We start from the raw sequence: 17,215 nt of genomic DNA on the forward strand, positions 1-17,215 counted from the left end.
CCCGGACCCCGGCCCGGGGCGGCGCCGTCCTGCGGCCGAGCGCGCCCCCGTGCGGCCGCGGCCAGCACCGCCGCCCGAGAGAGGAAGCGGCGGCCGGGCCCCGCAAGCCCAAGTGCCCCGGCCGCTCGCGGTCCCCGCGGGGACCGCTACCTCCTCTCTCGCGCAGCCAGGCCGAGCCGGGCGCCCACGGGGCTCCCACTTCCGCCCGACGCTCCCCGCCGCTGTCCCCGGTCCGGCCCGAGCGGAAGTGCGCCAGCCTCCTGGGTCCCCCATAGCCTCGAGGCGGAAGCGCGCCCCTTTACCGCCGCTCCCCCCGCGACCCCGCGGCGCGCGGCGCGCCGGGTTCCGGACAGGTCCCGTGTGACGTGGCCGCGCGCTGGGGGCGGCTCCGGGCCCGGGTGGAGGGGGGCGCCGGGCCGGGCGGGGCAGAGCCGGGGCGGGGCGCGGTGCCGCAGCTGGATGGCCGGGGCCGCCCGGAGCGCCGCCGCCGCCGCACGGTGAGTGACCGCCCGACGCCCGGGGCCCGAGCCCCGGACGGGGCGGACTCTGCCGATCCCCTTGTCCAGGTCAGACCTGGGCCTCTCGCCCGGGAGTTAAAACTTCCTTGGGCTCTTCTCCTCTGTCTCCCCACGCGTCGTCCCCATCTCTCCCCGCTCCGCATCCGTCTTTGGCTCTCCCCCTCTTCACTCTGCCGCTCTTGCTTCCCCCGTTCTCTCTTCTCTCTGACTCTCTTCGGTAGCCCTATCTCCTGTTCCACACCTGGGGCCCCCTCACCTCTAACCGTGACCCGCCTCTGCCTCCCAAGCCCGGCCTCCTGGCCGCAGTCCCGCCTTTGGTCCCCAGTGGAGCCCAGTGGGTTTCATCAGGGTCCCGTTAAGGCCTGGAGATCCCAGACCCTAGCGTCTCTTCCAGCTGCTTTCCCTTCCTCCCATCTCCATCAGGAGATGAGGAAACTGAGGCAAAGACATCACCGGCTCAAGGTCACAGACGGCCTGAGGCTGGGAAGACCACATTTAAACCTCACGCCCGAGTTTCCAGGTTGAACTTCCCTCTTGGTTGACTCACATCCAGATCCTGTGATCTGCTCGCTGGGTACACTCCGGCTGCCCCTTAACACGAGGAGGGCTCTCTGTATCTTCACCATGCCAGGCAGGCTCACCCAACGGGCAAATTCATCTCACCCTCACGACCAAGTGAGGGAGGCCATACTGATCTTCCTCGGAAGAGGAGGAGACTAAGGGCTCAGAGAAGGGCTTTAGGGACTTGTCCGCAGTCAGGCGAGGAGGGCACGGCAGCCCACTCCAGTATTCTTGCCTGGAGAATCCCCATGGACAGAGGAGCCTGGCGGGCTACAGTCCACGGGGTCGCAGAGAGTCGACAGGGCTGAGCGACTGAGCACACAGCACCGCAAGCCCAGCAGCTTTAAGCGTGGAGCACAAGGTTAAGGGTGGGTCTTGGATGCCCGTGCCCCGTGCATCTGGGAGGCCTCTCGTCACTGAAGGAGCCTCTCTCTCCGGTCTCACCTCACCTCCTGCCTGTCTCCGGGCCCCGGGGTATTAGACTCATTTCCTAGGAAGAAGCCCTGATGGTCTTGACCTAGCCCAGCTGCTTGGCTTCCGCCACCTGCGCTTCCTAAGCTCGTCCCGTCAAGCTAGACAATGCTGCCGCCGGCCACGCTTCTGGGGGTATCCTCACTAGGGCGCATCCTGGCAGTCAGGCTTTCTCCCCTGGCAGCCAGACACCCTGATGGGGCGGGCCTGCCGGTGGCTGAAGGGAACTCAGCCAGCGCCTCACCCTGTCATTAAGGAAAGTTTAGCCCTAGGCGGACAGGCTGACACAAAGTCTGGAACTGGCTCCCAAGGAAAAAAAAAATGTGTGGTCCTTGGAAGTGGGGTGTGGAGGAGCAGAGCCCCATTGCTCCGTGCACCCCTCACAGGGGTCCTTGGAGGCCCTGGGGGAGGCAGGCAGGAGGGCGGGTGCCGTGGCCGCAGGGAGCGCGGGGAGGGTCCAGGTGCCACGTTTTCTAAGCAGGTGCGCGGCCAAGGGTGGCCGCTCACGCAAGCGGCCTTTGTGTGTTTTTTCAGCACGTGGCATGCCTGGATGTCCCTGCCCCGGCATCGGCATGGCGGGACAGAGGCTCCTCTTCCTTGCGGCTCTTGCCCTGGAGCTCCTGGGAGGGGCTGGGGGCTCCCAGCAGGCCCTCCGGAGCCGGGGGGTGGCAGCGGCCTGTCGCCTGGACAGTAAGGAGAGCGAGTCCTGGGGGGCCCTGCTGAGTGGAGAGAGGCTGGAGACGTGGATCTGCTCCCTCCTGGGCTCACTCATGGTGGGGCTCAGCGGGGTCTTCCCACTGCTTGTCATTCCCTTGGAGATGGGGACCACGTTGCGCTCAGAAGGTAAATGATCACCTCTCCGGCACCCAGGGGGCAGCAGGTGACCCGGGGACGACAGGTGACCCAGGGGCGGCAGGTGACCGGGGAACCATGCCGCTGCCCTTCGTGGGAGAGCCGGGTCTCGTCCCAGGCGGCAGCACGTCTGAGGTAGAGGGCTGGACCGAGTACAGTTCTTCCCCGCGGTCCGGTGAGCCGGGGTGCGCCAGCTTATTTGTTCATCCGTTTGTGCACCTGTTTATTCTGAAAGATGAACATCAGCGAACGTTCACTGCGAAGCAAGAGGCAAGGCTGGAAATAGGACGCCAGGCTGCCTGGGGTTCAAAGCCTGGCTGTGCCACTTGGGGTAGTATTGCGTGAGTTCCTTAACTTGGCTCTGCCTCAAGGTCCCAACCTTAAAAACGGGGATAATAACAGTATAAACTTCATAGATGTTTTTGTGACGATTAAATGAACTAATATCAGTAAAGCGATTGGAAGAGTGCCCAGCCACTGAAAAGCCTGGGGGATATCGTCCACCCTGGCTTCCAGACCTGGGAGGGGGGCGTTCTTGAACACAAGTGGACCTGCCTCCCCTGAGTGTCACCTTGTACCGTATTTAGCGAGTGAGGAGTGGGTTTGGGATCTTACTGAGACGTGAGGTGGTGGTACTGGTGGGGCAGGTGGGATGATGCAGGAGAAGACGGTTGCTATTCAGCCCGTCTTGATGTTATACCTCTGGGGTAATACATGAAATGCTGTATGCAGACCTGATGAGCAGTGGGACTAGGTGTCACCTCTGGCCAGAGTTTCCTTGCTGTCTCAACCATGCTTAGGCGTGGACTGTGCAGGCTTACGTCCTGGGCTCCAACCACAGCGAGGCTGGCTTCATGTGGCAGGTGGTGCCACGGTGACCCCTACAAGGGTAGGGGTGGTGGGCCCAACACACCACATAAATTAAGCAGTTAACTTGAAAAAAAAAGACTGTCCACCGCTGGGAAGGGGCTCCATGTTCACCAGCCAGTGCCCCGTAAAAAGCGCCACCTCTTGCTTCAGCCCCACTTCAGCGTGCAAAAGGGTGCTCAGACCCAGAGCCCCCAGGGCGGCCTTCCCTGGAACATGGAGAGGCTGGCAGCCCGCCTCCTCTGGGGAGGGCACCCGGGAGGTGGGTGCAGGCATGGCAGAGGGCTTTCCTTGGCTTCCTCTTCCTGCCGTGTGCGTGTGTCCACAGTGACGTTCTGTGGTGAAAGAGAAACAGGACCAGATGGGGAGCCCTAAAGATGCAGGTGGCTGTCGCCCCCAGCCAGGACAACGCCATGGAAGTTCTGGACCAGCCCTGGGAATCTCTGAAGCGAGGGTCCCCCGGGGACTTGTGCTGCCTGCCAGGCTTAGGAACCATTCATTCAGCAGATGGACATGCACACAGCTGTGCCGGGCCCTGGGCTGAGGGCTGGCACCGCAGCTGTGAACACAGCCCTCTTCAGGCCCGGCGCTCCTGACCTTCTCATGGCATCCCTGCGGGGTCAGCCTAGGGAGGACTTGGATTGTTAGCTCCATTTTACAAATGGGGACACACGGGCACAAAGGAGTTCTTCTAGGAGCCCAAGGTCGCACAGCGTGGAAACAGTAGCTACCCTGGGATCATACGCCCACCACCAAGCCACCTTTTCCCTCTGGGCCTCAGTTTGTCTACTGAACCAAGGGCCCCTTTAGGGCACTTCCAACTCTGGGTATTCTAAGTCTGCACAGGTTGTCAGATCTCTGCCACTTCGCTGAGAGTATCAGTGGCCGAGAAGAGAAAAACTCTTTAATAAGCATTTCTTACACATGTTGTCATTTAATTTCATCAAGATCACTCACTGTCAGATAGATACAATTGTCCCCAGTTTACAGATGATGAGACTGAGCCCTGGAAGTAATCTGCCCAGACTTACCAGCTGCTGGCTTTGGGGGCTGGGGCTTGTCCGCTCTCTTAGCCCTGGAGCAGTAGTGGCTCCACGCGCGCCCTGCAGGACGTGGTGAATTCCTGCTGAACACCAGCCCCTGGAGGGGCTGGAGGCTGGGGGCCCGGGGAGGCCAGCAGCCCACGTCCAGCCGTCCAGAGACTTGCAGTCTGGTTGGGATCACACTAGGAGCCCAGTAAGCTGGGTGGGGAAGGGGTCAGGCCAGGGACTCTGGCCTCCGTTCCCAGGTCCCACATCTCTGCCTTGTAGCTGGGGCACGGCGCTTGAAACAGCTGCTCAGCTTTGCCTTGGGGGGACTTCTGGGCAACGTGTTTCTCCACCTGCTCCCCGAGGCGTGGGCCTACACGAACAGCGCCAGCTCTGGTGAGTGAGGCCACAGGCTGGGGGGGCCAGGAGGGTGGTGGGCAGTGGGTGGAGCTGGTGCCCAGGCCCAGGAATGACCTAGGCCGTGCCCACTCTGAAGAATGACTGGGAGAGGGGTTCCTGGACCTCTGTCACGGTCCCAGTGCCCCCGTTCCAATCGGGGGAGGGGGGCCCACCCCGGATCTGTGGCCCTGGCTTGTCAGTGCTGCCCCCTGCAGGTGGTGAGAGGCAGAGCCTGCAGCAGCAACAGCAGCTGGGACTGTGGGTCATTGCTGGCTTCCTGACCTTCCTGGTGTTGGAGAAGTTGTTCTTTGACAGCAAAGGGAAGGAGGAGACCAGCCAGGTGAGCCCCAAACTCCAGAGCCTACACAGGTCAGCCTTCATTCTGTGGTGGTACTAGGGCCTGGAGGCCCAGGTTTTGAGTCAGTTCAGTTCAGTTCAGTCCCTCAGTCGTGTCCAACTCTTCGCGACCCCATGGACTGCAGCACGCCAGGCCTCCCTGTCCATCACCAACTCCCGGAGTTTACTCAGACCCATGTCCATTGAGTTGGTGATGCCATCCAGCCATCTCATCTGTTGTCCCCTTCTCCTCCCGCCCTCAGTCTTTCCCAGTATCAGGGTCTTTTCCAGTGAGTCAGTTCTTCACATCAGGTGGCCAAAGTATTGGAGTTTCAGCATCAGCCCTTCCAGTGAATATTCAGGTTTTGAGTCAAGCCCTAAAAAGAGTCTCTCGGCCCTTTCCTGGGAGCTCTGGGAGGTTGGGCCAGCTTGTCTGGAAGGATCCGGGCCCAGCCCCTGCCATGACTTGTCTCCATGGATAATGGTGACAGCAGTGTGGAAAGCAGAGGGCTTGCTGGGTCTGGGGTCACCCGGCTGGTTGAGCAGCGAAGTCCAGCCGGATAAAAGCGGTGTCCCCTGTCTCCCTCCCTCTGTTTACCCTGGCCGAGTGGGGGGCATCTAATGTCACCTCTCCCCCCTTCTCCTGGCCCTAGGCCCCCAGCAAAGACCCCGCAGCTGCTGCCGCGCTCAATGGAGGCCACTATCTGGCCCAGCCGGCTGCAGAGCCCGGCCCGAGCGCCGTGGTCCGGAACATCAAAGTGAGTGGCCCGCTCGGGCCCTGCCCCCCACAGCCGCCCCACCCCGAGTGGCCGGCCTGGCTCAGGCCCACCTGCCTGGCTCAGCCCAACCCTGTCCCTCCTCACCCAGGTCAGTGGCTATCTCAACCTGCTGGCCAACACCATAGACAACTTCACCCACGGGCTGGCCGTGGCCGCCAGCTTCCTAGTGAGCAAGAAGGTGAGTGAGGCTGGGGTGGGGGCGGGGGCGCAGGCCATCGTGACAGGCATGCAGGGCCCACACTGACCAGGAGGCCCTGCCTCCAGTCACTTCCTCCACGCTCCCTGCACCCAGCACCTTACCCCAGCCTCCTTACTGCGAACACGCCTCGGGACCACGGGCCTCAGCCAAGCTGCTAGACTCAGCCCCTTCCTGCTTCTACGTGCCTCTCCCCACTCCTGCTCCCTCTGCCTCTGTGCTTGGGCCCCGAGGTCTGTCTGCCCTTGAACTGGCCCACCTCGTCCCCCTCTGGTGGCTTCCTCCTCCCTGCTGCCTCTGCTTGGAGTGTTCTTTCTACCACTCTCATCCTTCAGGCCTCCATTCCAAAAGCACTTTCTCAAAGAGGCCTCTGCTGACCCCTCATCTGTCAGGCCCCTCGTGTCCCATGGCCCCTGTCAAGGCGTGTGGTCACACGGCTCTTTCTGTGTTTACTCAGTCCTTGCCTCTCCCCCCCGGACTGGGAGCTTCTTGAGGGCGGATTCCTGGTCTGTTTTATTCGCTGCTGTATTTCTAGTAGCCAAACAGTGTCCAGCCAGGGCACCCAGAGCAGATACTGGTAGGATGAGCGGACAGCTGGGTACCCTCAACAAAGACCCCCACACACACTCCCCTCCCTGCAGATCGGGCTCCTGACCACCATGGCCATCCTCCTGCATGAGATCCCCCATGAGGTGAGTGCCACAGGGTCCCCATGATCAGCCATGTGGGTGTGCAGCTGGTGGGGGGTACTTTGGGTGGGACTGCCCAGCAATGGTTGGCTTGGGGGGCTGCACCAGAGACCTGGGGCTACTCAGCCTACTCAGACTACAGCCACCATTGCAGCCATGCTCCAGCCTCCTCAGGACTGGGGGCCCAGCAGAGGGGTTGTGGGCCGAGGGTCCCAGCGATGGGGCTGCTGCTGGGGGCTCGGTGCACCCATCCACACCTGAGATGCTCAGGGCGTCTGGCCCCACTGGGGCCCAGAGTGATCGTCTGGACCTCCCCTCAGGTGGGCGACTTTGCCATCTTGCTCCGGGCCGGCTTTGACCGATGGAGCGCAGCCAAGCTGCAGCTCTCGACGGCACTGGGGGGCCTGCTGGGCGCCTGCTTCGCCATCTGTGCGCAATCCCCCAAGGGAGTAGGTACGGGCGTGGGGGTGGTGGCGGTCCGCAGAGGGGCCCTGGCCGAAGGGCACGGCCGCCCTGACCCGGGTATCCGAGCCCAGCTCTGCCCGGGTCCACCCCGCGGGATGGGGGGCGGTCGGTACACGTGGCCGCCCAGCCCCCCCCAGCCAGTCAGGGCTCCTCCCCCTGCTACAGAGGAGACGGTGGCCTGGATCCTGCCCTTCACCTCCGGTGGCTTTCTCTACATCGCCCTGGTGAACGTGCTGCCCGATCTCTTGGAGGAAGACGACCCATGGTGAGCTGCCCGCCGGCACTGCCATTGGCAGGCCCCTGCCCGCTGCCCGTCGGCCCGTGCGGCCCCCTGAGCCCCGGCCCTCTCGCCCGCAGGCGCTCCCTGCAGCAGGTGCTTCTGCTTTGTGCGGGCATCGTGGTGATGGTGCTGTTCTCGGTCTTCGTGGAGTGACTGTCTCAGCGCCCCACTCCTGCACAGCAATAAGAGACTCGGATTCACTCTGTGACCATGTGTGTGTGTATGAGTGAATATGCGTGTGTCAGAGAGCGAGTGCACCTCCAACCCAACAAGAGGGTGGTGTGTGTGTGTGTGATGTGCACATGTGACCAGAGGTGTGTGCGAGGCCGACACTGTGATCCCTGACGCCCGGGCCCGCCCACTGGTCTTCTCCCCCTGCCACCCTGGGGGCTTGCACCGCCGGAGTCAGCAGTGAGGCACAGGAGTGGCGGTCCCGAGCAGAGGCCTCTGTGCGTGACGCTGGGAAGAGTGAGCCGCCCAAGGAGCCAGGCCTGCAGCGAGCCCCAAAGCTGTCCCCGGCGAGGCCTCCGTGGCCCTGGGCCTTGGGGGTAAGCCCCTAGGGGCGTGCACCCGGCTCCAAGCAGCCAGGGACCAAGGCTGGGGCACCTTTTCTCGGCCGTGGCCTGGTCCTCCCTTCACCAGCTCTGAGGCCAAAGAGAGGAGAGGCGGGTGCTTCGCCCCCGGCTCCACTCAGCGCTGACGGCCCTACTGCACCCAGCGCGGAGCTGGGAGATGCTTTCTAAGACCTTTTCCCCGTCAGCCCTGGGCCGGCTCCTGTCCCCCCCACCGCTGCGAACGCTCCCTGGCAGCGCCGGCAGCTCTTGCCACCTCCAGCTGCCAAACAGCAGCCAGCAGGGCAGCGAGCGGCCCTGGGCCAGTGTCCTCCCCGTCCGCTCGGGTGCTCCTGCCAGCCCGGGGTCCGGCAGACACTCTGGGGGCAGGAAAACAGGAAATGGTGGCCGCCTGCCCCCGACGAGGGCCCCCTTCCCCAGCCACTGCGGGTGGGGCTGGGCGGGGGCGGTGAGGGCTCCACGTTGTCAGCACTCAGGAATGTGCTCTGGGAGAATGCTGAAGCCATAATCCCCAGCTATTTCCCTTGGCCGACACCCAGGTACTCAGCTGGCCCGCTCCACAGCCAGGCTCCAGCCTCGTGGGGAGGAGTCGCCGTCAGGAGGGGCTGATCGATTTTATAGCAGTTTTGCTGTGGTTCCGTTTGTATCTGTAAATAACTTGTATAGATGAGATGGAAATAAATATACACGAACTGGCTGCCTCTGTTCTGCACACGAAAGCCGGGCACCCCGTGTCCCCGCCAGGTTGGCTGTTCTGCGCACCCCGGCTCTTGCAGGTTGCCCAGCCTGTCATCCCTGCCTTCTAGCCCTTCTGCTCCTCTGCACTCTTTTGAGCTGCTTCTCAGAACAGGGTATAAACATTCCACATTTCCCTGGCTTGTTCTGCTGTTAGCTTTTTATGTCAATAAAACAAGCCTGGTTCTAGGCCATTATAGCCCACGTCACCCCCAAGGCTGGTGTCCTCGCAGACCTGCGAACCAAGGGCTTCTTCCCAGCCTGGCCTGAGTAACTTCACCACGGGAGGGAGCTCCACCCACAAAGTCGTCTCCAGGTTTGGCCTCCATGAAATTATTTTTTGTTAAAAAGGAAAAATGAAATCTTTATTCTAAACCACACCCTCGCCTCCAGTGAACAGGCTGAGTAAAGCCAGCGTCAGGCATGGGAAGGAGCTGCTTCCTGGGAGAAGGGGGACAGGGAGCGGTGGGCCCAGGCCTGATGAACAGAGGAAGCCAGGGCTGTCCCCCAGCGCCCCCAGCCCTCAGCAGGCATAGGGCATAGATGCACTCAGCTCGCCGAGGGAGGCAGCCAGGTCCCATTTACAGATGGGGGCTCCGAGGTCAGGGATAAGAAGCCTGTGGCCTCACTCAGGTGGGGATGCCCAGGAGAGGGACAGAGCTCTATCAGAGGCTGTGCTGGGGCTCCTCTGGAATGGGGTGGTGGTGGGCGGGGGGGCGGGCAGTGGAAGTCAGTGGGACCGATCACCAAGGAGTGTGCAGTGAGGGTACCCCCTGACCCAGGCTGGCGGCCTGGAGGCAGTGGGAGAGGGAGGGGCCTCCAGACTGGCCAGCAGTCAGTGGTTCTGGGATTGTGGGCACGGCCCCTCAGAGGGGATGGGAAGAGGGTAAGGGGCTCTTGCCAGGGGGCAAGTGAGAGCCGATGGGGGTTCACGAAGGGTTGCTGTTTTAACAGGCCGTTTGTGGGGGTGGGGGGACAGCCAAACCTGCTGACGACAACACAGTAGGCTTTATGCTCACCCCTAGGTTTGAATCCTGGCTATGCCGTCTAAGAGTTGCATGGTCTTGGCCCAGCTGCTCAGATGCATCCATAAAACAGGGCTGCCCTACTGGTGGCTGAGATTAACTAGATACAATTAAGCATAAGATCCGCAAAGCATGTGGTCCCCGCCGAGCCCTCAGCCAGCGGTGAACCACCCGGTCAGCTTTCAGGCAGCAGAGCTGGAAGGGTGGCAGGCAGATGACCAGCAGACGTGGGGCATCACAGGGACGGGGCGGGGGGCAGGACCAGGGGTGGGAGAGGACACCGGGTGAGCAGGGTCAGGCCTAGAAGGGCTCTCACCGGATCTTGCTTGAAGCTCATTTTTCAGCGGGAGGAAATGGGCCAACAGCGAACCAGGACGTGGAAACAAACAGAAGGCTTGGCAGCCAGGAACCAGGGAGCCAAGGCCCAGAGCCTGGCTTTACCAGGAAGCAAGGTCGAGGGCCAGAGCACCAAGATTCAAAAGGAAGGGAAACACTGGTTTGGCTTCTGTGTAGGCCCCTCAGGCAAACTGCAGGTTAACAAGAATTTTCAGAAGCTCAGACTGAGAGGCGGGGTAAGGAGTGTGCAGTCAGAGGGGTCTGGAGGCCAGAAGACCCCAGGGAGCAGCTGGGGCGCACACCCATCCCTGCCAGAGGGCCCCGCCCTGACAACTGGTCTGAGGCCCATGGCTCGCTCGGGTTTCTAGCAGCAGCACCTAGGGAAGGGCCTCCGGCATACACCCCGACTCCTCTACCCAAGGCCCCAGGAAGGTGAGACAGACAGGCAGCAGGAATGGGAAGCATCCTTTATTGCACGTGTCCGCCAGCAGGAGGCCCCTAGGCGTAGTACTGCAGGTTGGCCTTCTTCTTGGCCTGTACCTCCAGGATGCCCTCCATGTAGTCCTCGTGGGTGAGCTCCGTGGCGCCTCTGCGCAGTGCGATCATGCCCTGCGCACAGACAGACGGACAGGCTCTGGGTTCCTCCTCACGCCCCAGCTCCCCAGACAGGCTCTGGGTCCCTCCCCACGCCCCAGCCCTCAGACAGAGACACAGGCTCTCAGGTCCCTCCCCACGCCCCAGCCCCCAGACGGAGATACAGGCTCTCAGGTCCCTCCCCACACCCCAGGACAGGCTCTGGGTCCCTCCCCACGCCCCAGCCCCCAGACAGAGACACAGGCTCTGGGTCCCTCCCCACACCCCAGAACAGATAGGCTCTCTGGCCCCTGCCCACGCCCTGGTCCAGCTCCCGGAGGCCTCCACCTTCTCAGCCCCTCCCTCAGCCGCCTCCACCAGCCTGAGCAGGGAGGTCGTGTGAAGCGCCCACCCTCTGCAGCCCCCACTCACCGCCTCCACACACACTGCCTTGCACTGGGCCCCGTTGAAGTCATCCGTACAGCGGGCCAGTTCCTCGTAGTTCACGTCAGGACTGTGGGGAGGTAGGGCGAGACTCAGTGACTGAGGGGAGGGGCCAGGAAGAGCAGCTATCCCCCACACGCTCCCTCAGGCAGCGAGGTCGACTCGCCCGGATCACAGAAGAGTCCCTTCCCCACTGGGCCTCGTCCCTCCGTCCCTCTGCACGGGGCAGGGGGGAGGCGGGAGGCAGGGAGGTCAGAGTAGGTTAGACCAAGTCATTTCTAGTGTCTCCAGCCTTCGAGATGCACCTGGACCCCAGGATCCAGTCTGAGGGGAGCAGAAGGTTGTGCAGACAGAAGACAGCCGTCTGTCTGTCTCAGGCGGGCGGGCCCTGTACCGGCACAGCGCTGTGGCGACTCACCTCCTGCGCCAAGCACTGCACTGGACATTATCACAACCCCGGGAGGTTGCAGCCCTCACCCCCAAGTCCCAGGAAGAAAACCAAGGCTTATGCCACCTGCAGACAGGCACACAGATCTGAACCAGGTCTGCCTGGCCCCTGGCAGCATTCCCCTGGGCCAGGCTGGGCTGTGTTCACCTGCTAGGGCAGAGGAGGCCAGGAAACGGCCCGGGCTGGCACGCCTTCCGATCCCGGGGCAGGGGGTGTGTGTGCAGGTGAACGCTAAGGATCCCGGGCCCCAGTAAGGTTCTGTGTCAGGTCAGGCACCTGAGAGAAAGGGAGGCCGCTGCGGGGACAGTGCTGTGTGAATGGGAGGTGGAGGGAGAGGGGAAGCCCGGGGAGGCTCAGTACGAAGAGGACTGGGACGGCTCTGCTGCCCCTGAGGTCTCAGCGCCTCGCTCGTGACTTTACGCACCTGACGTTCATCTTCCGGGAGTGGATCTGCATGATTCTGGCCCGGGCCTCCTCGTTGGGCATGGGGAACTCGATCTTGCGGTCCAGGCGGCCTGAGCGGAGCAGGGCGGGATCCAGGATGTCTACTCTGTTGGTGGCTGCGATGACCTGAGAAGGAGACGCGGCCGCTTGAATGAGGAGGGAGCTTCAGAGACAGGTGACAGGCATGGCCACGACCGGCAAGGAGGCAGCCCGGGTCAGGTGAGACGGCACCGGATATTCAAGACCGCCTCTAATTCTAACTCGAGCTGCGCCAGTGAGACAACAGAAGACCCCTGACCTCTCAGCGCCCCTTCCTCCCCTGTGAAGACAACACCCACCTTCACTTGGGTGTTGGGCTGGAAGCCGTCCAGCTGGTTTAGCAGCTCCAGCATCGTCCTCTGCACCTCCCGGTCCCCGGCCTTCTCACTGTCGAAGCTGGGCCCCGAAGGAGACACTGGTGAGGCCACAGCTCGGGGGACACCCTCCCCTGCTCCTCCAGAAGCCCAACCCAACCCATCCCAGGGCGGAGAGGAGTCCTGCTCAGCCTGGGGGCCCCCAGCCCAGGGACAGCACAGAAATGGTGTCAGATGTGAGAGCTCCTGGGCTCAGGTGCCGAACTGAGGACAGAACAGTGAGCAAAACCCGCTGCCTGGCCTGTGCCCCCGATGAAGGTGCCATCACAAACTGAACTAAAACTCAGAAGAAATAGAGAGATCTGGCCCAGACTTGGCATGGAACAGGGGGCCCAGGCAGCTGTCCCCGAGGAAATATCCCTCAGGCTGAGATCTGAGTGCTGAAAACACATCACTGGGCAACCGACCAGCAGAGATCAGGGGAAAAGGAAAAGCACATTCCAGAAAGAAAAGAGCAGGTGGCAAATCTCTGCCAACGAGCGGGCCTGCAAACCGAGGGGCCGCCTGGAGGAAGCCAGGGTGGGGGGGGGCGGTGGGGAGGTGAGGGCAGGGACGGGGTGAGGCTGGAGGGGAGCTGGGGCACCAACACAGGGCCCCGCAGGCCGTGGCAAGCCCAGCATTTATGCCACGGAACAGTGGGGAGGCGTGGAAGGGGAAAGCAGGCTCTGTCTGCATGAGGAGCTGGCGGAGCCAGTCAGTGAAACTTTGAGAGGAACCTGCTGGCAACTGTGAGGAGAAAGGATGGTGGGGGAAAAGAAATGAAGCAGGGAGGCTAGTCAGAAGAGCACTAAGAAGTCCAAGCATCCCAGGGCGAGCAGGCGGCAGGGTGGAAGACCAGGGTTCCAGACCCAACCTGGTGGGACCCCGCACCCCTCACCGCTTGGTGCCGATGGCGTCCAGCTCATCTATGAAGATGATGGACGGCGCTTTCTCCTTGGCCAGCGCAAAGGCGTCCCGGACTAGCTTGGCACCGTCCCCAATGAACATCTGCACCAGCTGGGGGCCGGCCAGCTTCAGGAAGGTGGCCTGGGGTGGAGGGTGACAGAATCAGGCCAAAGGTGCAACAAGAGGCCCCTTTGATTCAAGCCCACCCAGCTGAGTCTCAGCTCCCACCCATCTCCCCCCATCCTTCCCAAGGCACCCACCTTGGTCTGCGCAGCACAGGCCCGGGCCAGCAGGGTCTTCCCTGTACCTGGAGGCCCGTACATCAGCACGCCCTTTGGGGGCTGGATCCCTAAGTTCTCAAACTTCTCCTTGTGGTTCATTGGCAGGACAATGGCCTCCACTAGCTGCCAGGAAGAAGACCTGGGTGAGGACAGTGAACCCTGTGGGCTCCCACAGCCTAACCCTCTCTGTAGCCCTCCCACTCAACTCGGGGTCACCGCCGTCTCCTTGCCCCACATCCAGAGGACACAGAACGCTCACTGCCACCAAGGCTGCCGGTGGACTCCCGGAACAGCAGGACAGGGCAGAAGGACGGGTTAAGAACAGGAGCCTGAGCTCCGGTCCTGGCTCTGGCCCTAACCATCTGAGATCCCAAGCAAGCCATTCAGACCCTCCAGAGCTCAGTCTTCTAAACTGTTCCATGGCCTCTTCCCTGCCTCCCTAGAGTGCTGCAAGGATAAGAGGCATGGGAGGAAAAGTGCTCTGGTCACTGAAGCAGAGAGACACAAAAGGCTGGTGAGGTGCTGGGCTTCCCTCACCTCCTGAATCTGCTTATCCAGGCCCCCGATGTCACTGTACTGCTCCGTGGGCCTCTCGTCCACCTCCATGGCCTTCACCCGCGAGTCGTACTCGGTGGGCAGGGTCTCCAGGATCAGATAGGAGTCTTTGTTCACACCCTGGGGACACAGCATGGAAACCTCAGCTCTGTCCCAGCTCAAGGTCTACCTAAGTGACTGGGGGACAGGTGTCCATAGAGTGAAAGGAGAGCCACACGACCGGGCAACACAAGAATCAAAGGGCAGGCAGCTCCGCAAATGTTCAGGACCCACAGTGACCCGGGCCGGGGCCAGGGGCTCGGCTCAGCAGTGGGAGAAACCTCGCTGGAAAAGGCCTGCCTGGGCTCAGGGACACCACTCACCACCAAGTCTCCCGGCTTCAGCTTTTCGGCATCCACCAAGCCAATCACAGGCAGGAAGTAGGTCTGCAGAAGGATTCCAGGTGCAGCCTCAGTCACTGCCCTCAGGTAGGCTCCCGAGTCCTGTCCCACATCCCCCTCTCATCCTCTGCAGCTCCTCCTGTTGTGCCAGCCTCACCTGCCGTGTAGAGGTTTTGATCACTGCACACTTGCCCTTCCTTTGGGAGTCTAGATCAATGTTTGCACCATCTTCCTCTTGGTCGTTAGGATCAACATCTAGAAGCTGGGAAAGGAAGAAGCTCAGATTTGCTCAGCCCCCCTGTACTCTGCAGAGCCCAGAACTTCTGGGGCCTAGACAACCTCAGCACTCCCAGGGCTCGCCATCCCTACCTCACTCCTCAGCCTAGCCCCAAGCCCAGCAAAGGTGCGGTTAATAAATCAGAAGATTTAGCGTGATCTCTGCTCAGAGCTCATCTACCCCCTGAGGAAAAATACCCAGTAGAAAAAGAAACACGAAGCTTCCGATGCCTTTTCAGGCCTGTATATTCCCCTAAAAACTTACAGCGGGGAGGAGAACCTAAGAGGTTTAGATCCTACATGCAATTTAGGCCTCAAAAGGCCCACCCACTCTTTCCCCAATGGCAGGCTGTCTCCAAGCCCCACTGACCCCTCTTCCCCTCCACATACACACACACCTCAATGACGTTGGAGACCAGATACGGCAGCGTCTTGTTCACTTTGATTTTCTCGCTGTTCTCTTTGATCTTGTCCTTCATGGCCTGGAGTTCGTGGGTGACTCGCAACACTTCGCTCTTCATGATCTGGGATGAGGGTGAATGGAAAGAAACATTCAGCCTTACCTTAGCTTATCTGAGGGCCACTTAATTGGAGCACCTTATCCAGGCAGCCGGAGGAACCCTCCTGCACCCCTTCACTCAGCTCGAAGGCTCTCTGAATGCTCAGCCTAACTGTGTCCACAACCAGCAAAGGTCGAAACAGGAGGCCTGTCGGGAGACCTCCAGGGGAAGCAGTTGTAGACAAGGGAAAAGAGCCAGACTTTGAGTTGAGCAAATACGGGTTTCAGGTTCTGCCTTTCGTTACAGGCTCCATACCTCACCACAGTAAAACACAAAACAAAACAACAACAACAAAAACCCTCTTTTAGCCTCAGTTTGCTCATCTGTAAAATGGGGGTTTCTTAAAAGACAGACTCTCAAGAGGAATACTGAAAAGCCTGGGAACGGCAGTCAGACCATTCCTTCTCTCAAGCCTTGTCTCCCACCACCCTGGCCCTCTCCCGCTCCCTTTTAAAACTTCGTTTTCTTTTTTCTTTTTCTGGTCTGAGGAGGAAACCGCGGCCCCCACACCTCTCCGAGGGAGGCTGGGGACGACGTGAGAGCACCAGGGCCTGCCCTGTGTGTGGGGACGCGGGCAGGGAGAGGGGGCTTCACTGCCCACCTTGATTTCACTGTCCAGCAGCCGTGTGCGCTGGATGATCTCTTCTGTGGACATCTTGAGAACTTCCTCCCCGATTCCATCTTGCTGCGAAAAAAATAATTTTTTTTCCCTTAAATTCAAGGCAGTTAACTCAGCACTGTGAGTTAGCCAACTCTGCCTCAATTGACCCACTATGCGCCAAAAAACCCAGAATGCAGTCGCGACCGCATACCAAGCGGCCCCAATCCCGGGACCGGGCTCGACCTTGACCCCCGCAGCCACCGCCTCCCCTCCCGCCAGCGGGGTCTCCCCGTGGCCCGAGCTCCAGCACCGCCAGCGCGCACCTCCGCTTCGTCCCACACAGTCGCCATCTTCTCCTGCCGAGTCACTGGACTCTCGAGTTTCGGCAGCAGATTCACCATTCGGAGGAGCAGCCTGAAGATTACACCGGGCGGCAGCCGCAGGGAGAGATCAATATTACCTCTCTTTACGTCTGCTCTTGACTAGTGAGACTCCGTCAACAAGTCCTGACTCTTGAAAAAAATTAGCTTGGGCCGCGTTGCGGCGGCGAATCTGCTTCTCGGATTCAAAACCTGAAGCGCAGGCCACAGGACCCGCCCCCGCGGCTGCTGAAAAGTTCCCGCCCTCGTCCTGTTAGTGCCACAGCGAGAGGAGGATGCGCCACTGGCTGGAACGCCCAGAGGGGCGGGACCTGGGGCGGAAAAGAAATAGAAAGGGGAGGGAGAAACGACCCAGGGTCCTTGGGAAATGTAGTCCTAATCAGGCTGCTCACAGGCTGCTCCTCCATCCTAAAGGAGGCAGGTCAGGTGGTCTGGTATTCCCATTTCTTTCAGAATTTTCCACAGTTTATTGTGATCCACACAGTCAAAGGCTTTGGCATAGTCAATAAAGCAGAAATAGATGTTTTTCTGGAACTCTCTTGCTTTTTCAATGATCCAGCCTAGACATTTTATTACAAAAACAGAGACATTACTTTGCCAACAAAGGTCCATCTAGTTAAAGCTATGGTTTTTCCAGTGGTCATGTATGGATGTGAGAGTTGGACTATAAAGAAAGCTGAGTGCTGAAGAATTGATGCTTTTGAACTGTGGTGTTGGAGGAGACTCTTGAGAGTCCCTTGGACTGCAAGGAGATCCACCCAGTCCATCCTAAAGGAAATCAGTTCTGAATACTCTTTGGAAGGACTGATACTGAAGCTGAAGCTCCAATACTTTGGCCACCTGATTCGAAGAACTGACTCATTTGA

General features: G+C 60.7%; 2 protein-coding genes across 8 annotated transcripts; one reads left to right on the forward strand and one right to left on the reverse strand.

Annotated features, from left to right (window-relative positions):
* The first annotated feature begins 427 nt into the window (after positions 1-427).
* Positions 428-8,710, forward strand: SLC39A13 (solute carrier family 39 member 13). Of its 7 annotated transcripts, none has more exons than XM_086341589.1 (10): positions 428-497; positions 2,085-2,393; positions 4,580-4,693; positions 4,912-5,036; positions 5,686-5,790; positions 5,900-5,989; positions 6,649-6,699; positions 7,017-7,149; positions 7,327-7,426; positions 7,519-8,710. In XM_086341589.1, the coding sequence occupies exons 2-10, from the start codon at positions 2,093-2,095 to the stop codon at positions 7,592-7,594; spliced, it is 1,095 nt and encodes a 364-aa protein (XP_086197715.1). In that variant the 5' UTR covers positions 428-497; positions 2,085-2,092; the 3' UTR covers positions 7,595-8,710. The 7 variants fall into 7 exon arrangements, with proteins under 7 accessions (XP_086197715.1, XP_086197717.1, XP_086197713.1 ...); XM_086341591.1 differs by having other exon boundaries at positions 7,017-7,145; XM_086341587.1 differs by having other exon boundaries at positions 7,017-7,426.
* Positions 8,711-10,561: 1,851 nt separating this feature from the next.
* On the reverse strand, positions 10,562-16,335 carry PSMC3 (proteasome 26S subunit, ATPase 3). The gene is made up of 12 exons (XM_086341586.1): positions 16,293-16,335; positions 15,970-16,053; positions 15,207-15,332; positions 14,690-14,794; positions 14,515-14,577; positions 14,135-14,272; positions 13,577-13,720; positions 13,309-13,457; positions 12,357-12,453; positions 11,999-12,144; positions 11,115-11,196; positions 10,562-10,718 (listed from the first exon to the last, which is right to left on the reverse strand). Exons 1-12 carry the CDS (start codon positions 16,317-16,319, stop codon positions 10,608-10,610), a joined length of 1,272 nt encoding a protein of 423 aa, XP_086197712.1. The 5' UTR covers positions 16,320-16,335; the 3' UTR covers positions 10,562-10,607.
* Positions 16,336-17,215: the final 880 nt, after the last annotated feature.

Source organism: Bos grunniens, chromosome 15, assembly GCF_055505025.1.
Source record: "Bos grunniens cultivar Pamir isolate PY7600 chromosome 15, Bosgru_T2T1.0, whole genome shotgun sequence".
NCBI classification, from domain to species: Eukaryota; Metazoa; Chordata; class Mammalia; order Artiodactyla; family Bovidae; genus Bos; species Bos grunniens.

What these genes read in the sequence shown, in the direction of transcription:
- SLC39A13 (XM_086341587.1), top strand. Translation starts at nt 2,093, where the DNA reads ATGCCTGGATGTCCCTGCCCCGGCATCGGCATGGCGGGACAGAGGCTC. An exon ending in GACCACGTTGCGCTCAGAAG is followed by an intron (nt 2,394 to 4,579) that starts GTAAATGATCAC and finishes TCTGCCTTGTAG; the next exon opens with CTGGGGCACGGCGCTTGAAA. An exon ending in GCTTCCTAGTGAGCAAGAAG is followed by an intron (nt 5,990 to 6,648) that starts GTGAGTGAGGCT and finishes CCCTCCCTGCAG; the next exon opens with ATCGGGCTCCTGACCACCAT.
- PSMC3 (XM_086341586.1), bottom strand. Translation starts at nt 16,319, where the DNA reads ATGGCGACTGTGTGGGACGAAGCGGAG. An exon ending in TCAAAACCTCTACACGGCAG is followed by an intron (nt 14,578 to 14,689) that starts GTGAGGCTGGCA and finishes ATCCTTCTGCAG; the next exon opens with ACCTACTTCCTGCCTGTGAT. An exon ending in TCCCGGAAGATGAACGTCAG is followed by an intron (nt 11,197 to 11,998) that starts GTGCGTAAAGTC and finishes ACCTCCCCACAG; the next exon opens with TCCTGACGTGAACTACGAGG.